This window comes from Littorina saxatilis, linkage group LG4 (assembly GCF_037325665.1).
Source record: "Littorina saxatilis isolate snail1 linkage group LG4, US_GU_Lsax_2.0, whole genome shotgun sequence".
NCBI classification, from domain to species: Eukaryota; Metazoa; Mollusca; class Gastropoda; order Littorinimorpha; family Littorinidae; genus Littorina; species Littorina saxatilis.
Genome location: NC_090248.1, coordinates 38,871,117 through 38,885,859, shown reverse-complemented (window position 1 = coordinate 38,885,859; position 14,743 = coordinate 38,871,117). Strand labels below are relative to the sequence as shown.

At 40.4% G+C, this 14,743-nt stretch overlaps 2 protein-coding genes across 3 annotated transcripts in view; both read right to left on the bottom strand.

The window, feature by feature from the left end:
* Nucleotides 1–330: 330 nt before the first annotated feature.
* On the bottom strand, nucleotides 331–7,668 carry LOC138964709 (uncharacterized). Its single transcript, XM_070336736.1, has 2 exons — nucleotides 6,562–7,668; nucleotides 331–5,150 (listed from the first exon to the last, which is right to left on the bottom strand). The coding sequence occupies exons 1-2, from the start codon at nucleotides 7,550–7,552 to the stop codon at nucleotides 4,204–4,206; spliced, it is 1,938 nt and encodes a 645-aa protein (XP_070192837.1). The 5' UTR covers nucleotides 7,553–7,668; the 3' UTR covers nucleotides 331–4,203.
* Nucleotides 7,669–7,778: 110 nt separating this feature from the next.
* Nucleotides 7,779–14,743, bottom strand: part of LOC138964714 (uncharacterized) — a 59,395-nt gene continuing 52,430 nt past the window's right edge. Inside the window, exons 4-6 of one of the 2 annotated variants that reach the window (XM_070336743.1) lie at nucleotides 13,282–13,533; nucleotides 12,168–12,311; nucleotides 7,779–9,723 (exon numbers count right to left, since the gene is read on the bottom strand). In XM_070336743.1, the coding sequence (XP_070192844.1) occupies nucleotides 9,381–9,723; nucleotides 12,168–12,311; nucleotides 13,282–13,533 (739 nt within the window). In that variant the 3' untranslated portion in view covers nucleotides 7,779–9,380. The remainder of the gene's footprint in view (nucleotides 9,724–12,167; nucleotides 12,312–13,281; nucleotides 13,534–14,743) is intronic. The other variant, XM_070336744.1, reaches the window with a different exon arrangement.

The following is a 14,743-nucleotide window of genomic DNA, read 5'->3' as shown; positions in this document are numbered from 1 at the left end:
TCACAAAAGCACTAATAAAAAAATTGCTCCAGGGGCTTGCAACGTAGTACACTATATTACCTTACTGGGAGAATTCAAGTTTCCAGTACAAAGGACTTAACATTTCTTACATACTGCTTGACTAAAATCTGTACAAACATTGACTATATTCTATACAAGAAACACTGAACAAGGGTAAAAGGAGAAACAGAATCCGTTAGTCGCCTCTTACGACATGCTGGGGAGCATCGGGTAAATTCTTCCCCCTAACCCGCGGTAATAGAGAGAGATGAAGATGAAGACAGTCAAAGTCACATACGCATGAAAGCAAACAACCAAAAATAACAGGGACAAAGTGAAGTATTTATTATGAAATTGCACACACAAACAGAATGCTGCAATAGGAACCGAAGTACAATTAGTCGTAGATATGCAAAGACAAATCACAGTATTGGCGCAGCACTGTTTTAATTAACTGCGTTTGACCAAGTAAGGGCTTACTGGTCCTTTCACCAATGGACTGAGTGTAAGTGATTTTACAAGACAGTAACAATGCAAAGGAAGGTTGTTTTTTTTATAACAACAGGACGGAATTTGACTCTGATTTGTATTTATTTGATAATAATCTTTTGATGAATAGAATTGTCACTGGGGATAAAAAAGAAGAATGACGTATTACCTTTTTTTTCTTCAGCTTATAGAACAGAATGAAAGAGTTATCACACACACACACACACACACACACACACACACACACACACACACACACACACACACACACACACACACACACACACACACACAGTACAATCCTCAACCGGCCATCCTGCTCCAAAAGGAACATTCATTTTCACCGAAGTGACTTGCTGAGGGTTGAACAGTGGTGAAACATCTACACACAGTCTCAGTGAGAAGTTGCTTCAAACAAATTCTAGATATGACGAATCTAACAAGTTGACCAAATGCAAAATTCATTTTCGCAAAATTGGTGGACATTTCACAAAATGGATCGACATTTCACAGACTGGATCCACAGTTCACAAAATGGATCCACAGTTCAACAAATGGATCGACAGTTCACAGAATGGATCGACAGTTCAACAAATGGATCGACAGTTCACAAAATGAATCGACTGTTCAACAAATGGATCGACTGTTCAACACGTGGATCGACAGTTCAACAAATGGATCGACAATTCACAGAATGGATCGACGGTTCACAAAATGGATCGACAGATCACAAAATGGATCGACAGTTCACAGATTGGATCGACAGTTCATCAAATGGATCGACAGTTCACAGAATGGATCGACAGTTCACAAAATGGATCGAAATTTCACAGATTGGATCAACAAATGGATCGATAGTTCACAAAATAGATGACATTTCACACAATTGACCGTTATTGTTTAAGAACTGATCGTCATTTTACAGAATTTCACAGAATTGATCTTCATTTTACAAGAACCGATCGATATTTTACTAGAAGTGATCGTTTTTTGACAGAATTCATAGACATTTTACAGAACTGATCGTCCTTTCACAAAATGATCAGTCAAACATGTTGGTATTAGAGTTGTACAGGTAATCACAGTAAAAACTAAATGTGTGATAATAAGTCGAGAGGAGTTGTGCCTAAAACTGTACATCGTCTATGGTTGGTCATCCTGCTTAAAACTGAACATTCATTTTCATTGCAGCTTCATCAGCCAATAAAGGTCTTTGAAACTCCATAAAACCACAGCAACATTCATTTTCAAAGAAGTGAGTTGCCAAGATATGAGCCATTAAACTAAAGCAACAACGACAGGCATCTGTCAGATATATTAATACTCGAAACAAATAAAATCTTGCACATTCTAGACATCTTTAACCAAGATATATGTGCATCGTCTATGGTTGGCCATCATGTTCTTACCGAACATTCATTTTCACAAAAGTGATTGACCCTCTGCTTCAATCCTCGTGTTTTACAGGCAGCGAGAGCAAGGATCTGTTAAATCTGTTGTACTACAAACGAATTATTTCATACTCTTGCACATTCTAGACATCTTTAACTTAGATATATGTGCATCGATCGTTTATGGTTGGCCATCATGCTCTTACCGAACATTCATTTTCACAAAAGTGATCGGCCCTCTTCTTCGACACAGACAGCGAGAGCAAGGATCTGTTAAATCTGTTGCGCTACAAACGAATAATATCATTAGCAATCTTGACATGTTTACCCCAAATATGTTACTCGTTTATGGTTAGCTATAAGGCTTCACACGAACATTCCTTTTCATATAAGTGATGGACGTCACGCGTGTTATTGCTTGAAGTGAATAATATCTTGCGAATTCAAGACGTGAGAATGTTGAAGTGTTTATGGCTAGCCATCATGCTCCAAAAGGAACATTCATTTTCACGTAAGTGACTGTCCAAGCTCTTTAGAAAAATGGGTCCCGAAAATACAAAAGACACCTAAAAAGAATAATGTTGTTCCCCAGAATGCAATGCCCACCTGGATAGAACGTGTGCATATAATGCATAGTCTTGCATCATGCTCAAAACGAACACACATGTTTACTCAACTGTTGGATCCGCTGAGTTATTTGAGACTATACACAAACACAGCACACACCTGCTAAGCCTGTTAAGGCCATGTGAGGGCCAAATCGCTATTTTCCATATCTGATGATCAGCACTGTTTGTGTCGCTTTTGTTATAATACTGATGGTCTCTGAATTAAAAAATGTTAATGTGTTTGTTTATTGTGTATGTCGTTGCTATAGAAACAGAAAAGTAAACAGCAGCCATATTGGATTTTAGGAACCGTTTTTTCCATATCCAAATGCTCGATTTCTGTCCAATATTTTGCATAAATATAGATTTAGATCATATCTACAGATTTACCATTTATTTTTTCTGTGAGTATTACAGTTATTTAAAAAAAAATTTTTTATCATAATGTTGAAATTTTGCGTAAAATTTAATATTAAAAAAATCGTAAAGCCAACATTTCTTTTCCGATTCATTATTCAAATGGTAATTCTGTAGATAGTATGTAAAAGTACAAGTATGCAGAATTTCACAGAAATCTAACCAGTAGATTTGAAATCATTTCGTTCCCAAATGTCAAAACATGCAAACTGAGGAAAAGGCAAAAACGCACACAATTTGTTTTGAAACCATTGATAGTTGTAATTAAACTCAAAATACATACATGTATCACCAAATTCCACACTGAGGAATGTCTTTCACACCTTAGAGACACAGTTTAAAAGTTAGGGAAGACATAAAACATAAGTTATTTCAAACATGTGCAGTACACTAGGAAAATTGTTTGTCCCGAGTTACAAACAATGCATACACACACTCCCAATTACAGCATGCACACCAAAAAAAGCTCGCTCACTCGTTCACGTTCACATTCACACACACACACACACACACACACACACACACACACACAAGCTAGCTCCAAATTACGAAACGTACCCAAGTCATTAATTGCACATATGCGTACAATAACCACAATATATGAGAATAATGTTAACCACAATAACAATGACAAGTCGCGTGAAGCAATATAAAAACATTTAGTCAATCAGTATGAAACTTAAATATCAACACCACAAACCAGTCATCGCCAAGACTACGAGATACATTTAGATAGTCTCGGCTAACAATACCGAGACGGATCACGCTCGTCTCCGCAAAGCATGAGACCGTATAGTACTTACTAAACCTATTTTCTGTAATTCTGAGCACATTGTTAGAGTGAACATGACATATCTATATATTTTTGAATTCAGGAAAAAATGAGGAATGCAATGCAGTCAAAGTTTATTTTGTTACTAAAAATTAGATTTTAATGACAAACTTAACAAGCAAACTCATTAATTTATTTTTAAAATTTTGAGCTGAAATGCAATACCATAGTCCGGACTTCGTCGAAGATTGCTTTACCAAAATTGCAATCAATTTGGTTGAAAAATTAGGGTGTTAGAGCGCTGCCTCAACTGCCTAAAAAAATCCGGATATGACGTCATCAAAGACATCTTTCCAAAAAATGGAAAAAAGACATCTGGGGATATCGCACTCAGGAACTCTCATGTTAAGTTTTATCAAGATTGGTCCAGTAGTTTCCTCGGAATCACTTTATACACAAACACACCATGAGTCATGACCCTCGTCTCGATTCCCCGTCTATGTTAAAACATTTACATAGTCAAAACTTAGAACATGCCTGCAGCATATGCAGGGCCACCTTCCAGCTGAACAAGTTCTTCCAGTCTCTTTGACTTGGCTGCCCGCACTTTGTCTCTCCTTTTACTTTGCTTGTCTCTCACAGCCTTCAGACTGTTCCGCACCCTCTTGTGCATCCTGGCTGCTCCAAGCCTCTTCATGTGATGTCCAGTCTGGAATCCGAAGAACTGGGCAGAGTCGGCAGCAGCAGCAGGTCCAAAGTTGAACTCTCTAATAGCAGTCAAGACTGCAAACTCAACACGACTGCGGGAAGCAAAGTGGTCCTTAGCACATCTTGACCAAATGAGGCTGTGGAGACACTCATTGGCATTTTGTGTCTTGCCAGAAACACATCTGCTGAGTAGGTGTTCTTCAGAAAGTCTCTCATAAATGGGCAACAGGTGTGCAGCTAACTTCTCCTCATTGAGGGGTGTGTGGATGAGGTGTTTGTGTGGACCTGGAACTTGGTGCTTCGCCAGCGCTTCCTGAAAGAAACACCACGAGCTCTCTCCAGCAGGACAAAGTTCATGTTGTGGATTTTCGTCAGTGGAAAAACAATGGTACAGTGATGCCATGATTGCTTTTTTCATGCTACACACATCCTTGTTGCTACGAATTGCCCGGTTGTAGTAAATCTGTAGCTTGCGTATGGCATTGCCTGTCAGCTGACCCCTTCCACGTCCACCAAGAGTCACCCCTCGCTTTCGGCAGTCTGTCACCATGTTGCGAAGAGCTGTACCAAGTCGTTTACTCACATGGTTCACACACTCTTCCTTGTCAATGTGAATATCCTCACCATAGGGCTTGATGTCGTTGAGCTCTGTAAAAGTCTTGGAGTCACCATCCGACAGAAGTGTTGTGTAGCGAAGCTTGTTGGTGTTCACCGATCGACGCCATATGACACGGGCTGCTTCCACCTCCATCATCCCTGATGAGCCTGCAAACAAGAACAAAATAAGAAATGTAATTTGCAAACAGAGTATTTTTTAAGTGTGTGTGTGTGTGTGTGTGTGCACGCATGTGTTATTCACAGTCATTGTACAGCTAATACTTCAACTGTAATTAATACAGAAAAGAATTGAAATAAACATGGAATTACCAAATTACTGTATATTAAATTTCTAGCAGCAGGTATTTTTTTATTTATTTATTTATTTACTTTTATTTATTTACGAGGATTTATATCGCGCACGTATCTCACCCCACAAGGCGACTCAAGGCGCATGTTACCTATTAATAGTGGTGAGAACATGTTATATTGTGGCACTGAACATGTTAGATTGTAAACGTTAAGCATAATTCATCAATTGATACTATTTGAACATTTTTAAATACACTTGTATTGTGCCACACATACTTACACGTATGTATGTGGCCACACATGTATAGTTGTATGTATGTATTTGCCACCCCCTGACCACTACTAGCTCCCTCTGTTCTAAGCCCGTTGATTCTGAAGACTTGTGAATCTCACTTCATGCTGTAAATACAGCTCTCTCTCTCTCTCTCTCTCTCTCTCTCTCTCTCTCTCTCTCTCTCTCTCTCTCTCTCTCTCTCTCTCTCTCTCTCTCTCTCTCTCTCTCTCTCCAGGCATGAAAACTGAAAAAAAAAAAAATACTGAAAACAAAATTCGAAGGCGCATAGCGCCAAGTTTCGCAGGCGCGTAGCGCCAAGTTTCGCAGGCGCGAAGCGCCAAGACTTCTAGGGGGGTCCGGGGGCATGCCCCCCCGGAAAATTTTTTGTTCAAGGGTGCAATTTGGTGCAATCTGGGGCTATCTGAGCCTTAAAATTGGATTCAAACATGGCCCCAAAACTATTTTACTATAACTATGACTAGGAAAAAAAAAAAAAAAAAAAAAAAAAATTAAAAAAACAAAAAAAAAACAAGGAAAAATACTGAAAATAAAACAAAATACGGTTTATTTTTTTCAAAAATACGGAAAATACGGAAAATACGGAGAATTTTCATGCCTGTCTCTCTCTCTCTCTCTCTCTCTCTCTCTCTCTCTCTCTCTCTCTCTCTCTCTATCTGTGTGTGTTTTCTTATTATTTTCATCACACACATCCACTCCCCCATGCCCTGAACTATTCTTAAAAATTGGATTTATATATGCATGTGTTACAACTTTCATTATTATTATCATAAATTGATGATCTGTCTTTATGACGCTTTTTTTTAATCCATCATCCATGCCTTTAGTTTTGGTTTTCAGTTTCACTGGAATGCATGGAAAATAATATCCACTCATCGCTATTACATTTACTTGTAATTTGCTATATTTGAGTAAGTTGCTTAAATTTGAAATAAACTCTATTCAAATATTTCTGGGCAAACAAATATAATTTACCTTTATAGTTCACCTCACACTTGTCCAAGTGGTCCACGAGCCAGGCCGCATACTCCTCTGGTTTTTCCTGAAACAGCTTCTGCCCCGTAGACTCGCACACCTGGCAGTAGGTACACATGACATGGGCATCAACACAGAGTCCAGTAAGTAAGTCCACAGCACACCCAACTCCAATGTGCGAAGAGTGTCCACGAGTAAGCCAGGTGCCATCATAGCTCACAATAATGTTCAGGGTGTCATCGACACCAAGAGTAGTGCCACAGTATCTTGCATGAACTTCTCGAACATATGCAACAGTCTCACTGAACACATGCTTCCGGAATCCCTCTAGTTGTGTGAATAGTTGGCTGGCATGAGTATGAAAGGTCTTGTGGTGAAGTCCAGCTAAATCCATGTTTTCACAGAAATTTCTGAATGTGGTGGCTCCCAGTCCACAAGCAAGCGAGGAATACACTGCCTGTCTGTTCATGTCGAACACTTTTGTCTTGGATTTAAATTTTGTCGCCAGATACTGTTCATACACAGGCTCTTCGCACGAAGAACAGTTCACCTGGGCAAATACTGCCAAGCCACTTGTTGGTCTGGAGTCTGTGCAAAGAGACAAGCACTTGTTTTTGCACTGTGGACAGCACAAACTTGCAACCATACTGTCTACTTCGGCAAAGTCTACAACACCCCTCTGGGTTTTTACCAGGGTTTCAGTAGCAGCAGATGACTTAGTGTCAACTCCACCGGAAACAAACCTCTCATACGATTCTTTTTTGAACTCACTTCTTGTCTTCGTGCCGAGAATGTTTTCAGTGGAAGGAATCGACGCGGAAAATGTAGCACTAGCAGACGACCCCAAAACCGGCACACATTCTGTCACGTCAGTCAGCACAGAAGCTGATTGCGCTGATTTCTTCGCCTTCCATTGACTCTTCACTTGATCTGTCCTCTTTTTCGTAGATTTTGGGGCTCCTCTGGTTGTTGATGGCTTGGTGCGAACCATTTTTGCACAGGAGCGTGTACTTTCACTGCTTGTAAACAAGCGCCATTGTTGTACCACGTGACCCCGGTTGAACGAATCAAGATCGCATCGTACGTCATACTCTCCGTATAAGGAAGTTGGCGTAGATTGAACTACATTGTCAATGTTCCGTTAGAGCCGAAGTAGTCCGGAAAATAACGAAACAACGGTCACATGCAAACAGGGGAGGCTATGTAGCATGCAACGTCATGCAGTGTTCGCCCTGTCGTCTGCTCAAATTTGCTGATCAAGGTGTTGAAAATCGGCAATAATAAGGCAAGTTCAGGACAAATGAACGCAATCAGGCGAGGGTTGGTTTATTGAATTTATTTTTATTACACAAAAAAACCATGTATATGCAACATCAACGGCAGAAATTGAAAGAAAAATGACCACAGTTTTCCAAACAGTCAAAATGTCTAAATGCCCAAATTTGCCCAAAAGCTCAGAAATCACCCCCGCACATCCCCTTAATACATCAAATGAATAATGCACATGCGAGACGCGCTTTGTCGAAAATGCTTGTAATGTATCTGGTTGGCCATCCTGTTCCAAAAGAACATTCATTTTCACAAAAGTGATCGGCCGAGTTGTCGGACACTATTGGCACACAGACACTCACAACACACACCTGCTTAGCCTGTTAATACATCAAATGAATAACATTATGCAAATGCGAGACGCGCTTTCTCGAACATGCTTGCATTCCATATGGTTGGCCATCCTGTTCAGAACGAACATTCATTTTCACAAAAGTGATCGGCCGAGTTGTCTGACACTATTGCCCACAGAAACTCAAAGCAAACACATGTTACGTCTTTTAATGCTACAATTGAATACCATAATACAAAGTCGAGAGCGGTTGATCTAAAACTTTGGCTATGGTTGATCATAATGCCCCAAACGGGCATTTATTTTCACAAACACCATCGACCAAGCCTTGTAAAAGTAAAGGTCTAAGTTACCTTCGACTTGTTAATACTTCAAAAGACAAACATTATGCAAACATTTGCAAGGAATCTTACACGAACGTGAGCATTGAATTATCAGCAGGGGCAGGAACAGTGTTCGATGTAAAATCTAAATGACTCTCATTACTGCAACTCTCAGTACTTCAAACAAATCATATTATGTCCGTACAATTCAAGAACAAACCTGGAACAGAAAATCCTACTAATCTCCTTTTGTAAATCTTGGTCCATCAAGAAATATCACAGTTTTCCTGCCTCCTCATTCAATATACTAATTTGATATTCATGTTAATGATTAAGTTAAATGGTACAAACAGTATTGTTAACAACATATCACAGGTGGTCATTCAGCCCCGAAAGGGAATTAATGTTCAAGGGAGGTAGTCGCCCCTTTGGTCTCAAAGTAGGAGTTCATATCTTAAGTAACCTCCCTTGAACCTTTGAAATGAGTCCGAGAAGGCGAGATTTAAGAGAGAGAGAGAGAGAGAGATGCACACCAAACATGGTAGAGATAAAGGAGCATGGAATTAGAATAAGCTTGTAAATGGCACAACACACTTAATGGTAGAGATCAAGGAGCAAAGATCAGAATAGCCTAAGCTTCTGTATGGCACAGTTTTCAAACTGTAGAATGTGAATTGATATACTTGTGTGATGGCACAAAGTCAAGCCTGCCGCTTTTAAGTGGCGAATCCTCAAGACTCCCACAGTGGGGTAGTGAAATGGCATGACATCTAATGCAAGAAACCTCACCAAATGTTGGCTGGTTGTTGTTATTTTAACCTCCATTTTAACCGATGATATGGCTAGGCGGGACCGAAGAAAGTTTTTTCCCTTTATCAGGTGCTTGCGTGCCCTACTCCGTTCACGCCCTGCTTGTTGATTTTTGAACGTTTTAACCAGCAGTAAAGCCCTAGAACACACGACAGAATCAATGCAAAAAACACCCTCCACACATTACGCCAGAACCGTCGGTCCACATAGCAGCCAAAGAGTTCAAAATCGTGACGATTTCGCGCTGTGACGTTGATTTGTCGCGGGTCTGACGTCATTTCTGTTTTCCAAAAGGCACAGCTGACGTGATGCAAGTTCTGACCTTGGAGTCTCTCAAACTGCTCCATCCCGATTATATCCAAGTTGTAATAGGAGTTTGAGTGAGTGAAACCTTCGAATACTCCAGCCCTGTTGACAAGCGTGGAATAAGAGAAAATGAGATAAAACACATGGAGTCAAATAAGGAATCATTAGTAAATATTAAGGATATTTATTGTGGATAAGACATCGGCCTCCTAATCTGAAGGTCGTGAGTTCAAATCCCGGCCGCGGCCGCCTGGTGGGTTAGGGGTGGAGATTAATGTTCCGATCTCTCAGGTCAACTTATGTGCAGACCTGCTAGTGCCTTAACCCCCTTCGTGTGTACACGCAAGCACGAGACCAACTGTGCGCACGGTACAGATTCTGTAATCCATGTCAGAGTTCGGTGTGTTATAGAAACATGTATGTGTATGCTGCTTGAAAGGCGGGGTAAAAACGGTCATACGCGTAAAAACCGACTTGTGAAAAAAACATGAGTGAACGTTGGAGTTTCAGCACATGAACGAAGAAGAAGAAGAAGAAGATTGTACGCAGATAGACCTAAGTGACTGCGGATGAGTACAGTTTATAGATTCTATTGTATTTATTAAAATTAATGTTATTGCAACATTAATAGTGCATCGTTGTGCTTAGTGTGTGTGAATAGATCGTCTTCGCAAAGGGCAAAAGCATGCGATTATCATGAACTGATATTAGTTGGTGAATATTATAAGATGTTTGGTGGCTTGTTGACAGACCAGCTTTTTTGTTGGTCCAAGGGGACCATATCGTCTTTTGTTTCATCTTTATCGACCAAGGCCGAAGGCCGCGGTTGATAAATATGAGACAAAAGGCGATATGCTCCCCGAGGACCAACAACAAAATGCTGGTCTGACGACAAGCCACCAAACATCGTTTTTGTCATCATTTTGGTTGTGCAACAAAATGCACAATAACCCACAGGGAGACGAATTTTTAGAATCCAACTCCGGGCCACAAAGCATCGTCACAGTAGCTCGAGATAACACGTCAACCTTGTATGTGACGTCAAACGTAGCTTGTTGACGCTTTTCTTCCAGTCTGACAATTTACAGAGCTGCGATCATACGTGTGAGTTCAGTAAGTGTTGAGCATATTTCTTTTCTTTTTAAGTGTTTATGACTTTTCGTTGTGGATTTTGCGATTACAGAGATAAGTTGCAAATTGACCATGAGTCGCCGCGGTAATTATCAACATTGATTGGGTCTTTGAGAGTGAATGCTTACAATCGTTGTCCTCGGAAACACAAATCCAAAGCCGCGATGGTTTCACACATAAAACAATCAGCCTGATTGGCTTTTACTTTGACAATCCACGTTTCACCTGAAAGCTCAAACCCATTCACCACCTCGATTTATTGCATGGAGAACATGAGATTTATTTTCCAGGTGTTTGTGAATGAAAACTCGTGAAAATGATGACAATATAAGATGTTTGGTGGCTTGCTGGCAGACCAGTTTTTTTGTTGGTCTGAGGGGACCATATCGCCTTTTGTTTCATCTTTATCGACCAAGGCCAAAGGCCGCGGTTGATAAATATGTGACAAAAAGGCGATATGCTCCCTGAGGACCAACAAAAAAAATGCTGTCTGACAACAAGCCACCAAACATCGTTTTTGTCATCATTTTGGTAGTGCAACTGTACGCACAATAACCCACAGGGAGACGAATTTTTAGAATGCAACTCCGGGCAGCAAACCGCGTCACAGTAGTTCCAGATATAACCAGTCATACTGTACTGGTCTGTGACGTCAAACGTAACTTGTTCGTCGATTTTCTTCCAGTCTGAAATTGTACAGAGCTGCGATCATATTTGCGATAGAGTTCAGTAAATTTTGATCATATTTCTTTTCTTTTAAGTGTTTTATGACATTTTTGCGATTACAGAGATAAGTTGTAAATGGTCGACCATGAGTCGCCGCGGTAATTATCAACATTGATTGGGTCTTTGAGAGTGATAAGAGCTTTTTAGGTGTCTGAGGCATTCTCAAAAGCTCATTAAAAAAATCCAACTGGTTTAAGAGATATTTGCAATTAAACACCCTTCTGGGTCCACACGGACCCACGACGACCGGCGAAGGTTAAAATGATCTCCTTTTCAGACTCTTCTTACTATACTTATTCCACTTTCATATGATGTTCGGTACTTTGTTCCCTTGCTTTTTGTTCGAGAGAATTTTTCCCCGACACTATACATAATTATAGTGCCTATCTCCTGATTCAGATTGGGCAAATATATGCATCACGGGACCACATGTTATGAACAAGAATAGTTTATGATAAATGGTAATGAGCTACAGCTGCTTCTGGAAAGCGAGAGAGAGGAAGAGAGATAGAGACAGAGACAGAGAGAGAGTGTATGTGTGTTTGTGTGTGTGGGAGAGAGAGAGAGAGAGAGTTTGTGTGTGTGTGTGTGTGTGTGTGTGTGTCAGTGTGTGCGTGCGTCAGCGTGCGCACGTGCGTCCGTAAGTGTATTTGTGCGTGTGTGCTTACACGCGTTCGTTCGTCCCTTACTTGGTTGTTTGATGCACAGCGAGTAAAGTGCTGGTGGCGTCCACCACGGCTTTGTCCTCGCTCATAATAGACATGGCTGTCAACCAGTTATCGTAAGCTATGCGGCCCACCACGAACTCCGGAACACTCTCCCAAGGATATCGCCTGCAAACAAATAATAATAATAATAATAAAACATGCTTTTATAGCGCTGTTCACCGCCGAATGGCAGTCTCATGGCGCTTTACATTAGACATTAAAATTTAACATTTTACATAAAAAGTTTTCTCGTAAGAAATAACATACAAGCATTAAAAACAATTCATAGACAACGACCACTTATAGTTACATAAAATAATCTAGAAAAATTGTTTTTAAAAAGATGAAAAAAATCCAAAACAAAACACGTAAGATAAGTAATAGACACATAGTTACACATAAAAAGTCTGACAATAAAACAGAACTCACATAAACGCGTACAGATCTAAAACAGAACGAAGATGTAACATAGACTGTGGAGCAACAAATTAAACAACTAACAACTAGTCAACAAGCAAACTTATCATTCAGCACATTCACTCACAAGTCACATGCACACATTACACCACAGCTTCAATGTCCTAATTACTTTGTTTATTTTAGTAAAAGGCAGATTTGTACAGGTGAGTCTTCAGTTTAATCTTAAATGATGGTAGTGAAGGAGACTGGCGGACCGCTAGGGGAAGTAAGTTCCAGAGTGTAGGGACTTGATATCTGAATGATCTTTGTCCAGCTGATTTTAGTTTAGCTCTAGGGACTGTGAGGAGCAGCTGGGATGAGGACCTCAGGGACCTAGTTGGAGAGTACTTTGTCAGTTTTGATGACAAGTAAGGAGGGAGGGTGCCATGAAAGTAGTTGAAAGCGAGAGTGCCAAGCTTGTACTGTATTCTCTGTTGCACTGGAAGCCAAAAGCTAAAGAGTTTTAGCTATTTTATTTTTTAGAGAGAGAGACAGAGAGAGGGAGAGACAGAGAGACAGAGACAGAGAGACAGTGACAGACCGACAGACAGACAGAAAAACAGACAGACAGACAGAGAAACACAGAGACAGACAGACAGACAGACAGAGAGTCCGAAAAGTCCCAAACAGGCTGTACCTATCTGTGATGAAGTAGTCCTGGGCCTCGGGAATGAAGAGCTCCCCTCTCTCGGCCACTCTGGACACTTGCTGCAGGGTGGCCGATTCCGCTTCAGTGACAAACTCCACGTTGGTCCGCCGACCGGTCACCAGGAGTGCCTGGGAGTCATTGAGGCGTGCGGGAGAAGTTAGCACAGCCAGCAGCGTGTCGACCAGGGAGTCTGTGAACAGGATGTCTCCGTTGGCGTAGGCGTACAGTGTGGTGTTGAAACTGTAACATGATGACGGTAACTTTATTAATTAATGACATCCGAGACCGATGCATGCATAGCCAGGCGGTGAACTTGCGATTAATTTTCTTCCGCTGATATGACGAAATCACCGTGACTAATTTTTTTTCTCAAACTTCTGTGACATTTTCTTGGTAGACATGCAAAAAAGTGACCGAATTTTAATGTGACATTATTTTTCGAATAATGACGTCATCTCGAGCTTTGTTTTGCTTTTGACGTCAGAGATTCCACTTCGAAGAAGAGGGTCAAAAAGATATCGTATGTCTTTAAGCGGTTGTTTAGTTGCCTCATCTGGATATTTGTAAACAACAACAACAACAACAGGGGCGGAGCAGTTAAGCCAGAGGGGGGGGGGTGGTCCAGGGGTAGACCCCTTGTGAGGTACAGGGGCAAGGCCCCGTTGGCGAAGCCCCCCTGAAGCTGAAGAGTTTTAGCTATTTCATGAACAATTTATGGCTTATCCTTGATTTTAAACATGATCAACTGGTGTCAGCAGCCACTCATTATTTCTTTTAAAGTTAGTATTAAATCTTCTTTTTTTTTGACAGCCGGGGGGGGGTCCGGAACCCCTGTAACCCCTCCCCCTAATCCGCCCCTGAACAACAAAATAATGCAAAAACAAAAACAGCAGGGTAAAATTGAAACTTCAAGTTCAACAGGTTTGAGTTGAAATGTCTGGCTGTTTGGATTTTTGTCTGGAAAGGTATTTGCTTTGGTTGCCTAGGAAACTCCAAGTTAAACTAGCAAAATTTAGAACAAGCAATCATAAGTTGCCAATACATCAGCACAGATTTTTTAATGTTCCTAGAAATGAAAGATTGTGTGACATGTGCGATAAAAATGAATTAGGTGATGAGTTTCACTATTTGTTCAGTTGTACCGACGAAAGTATAGTGTCTGAAAGAAGAAAATTAATTAGTCCTTATTACCGATCTCACCCAAATTGTTTAAAATATGAACAGCTAATGAATTGTAAATCTAAGATAAAACTAATGAAGCTAGCAAGATTTGTAGCCCATGTTATGATTTTAGTATGTTAGCGTTATATCTAGTTTCTTTACTGGTATGTATATATGTAATACATGCTTTTGTTTTGTGTTTTTACAAAAGATGCATGGCATAATGGTATTGCCAATTTACTTCAGCTGTATATTATCGTTGTCCGCTTAATGTATACATATTATCTGC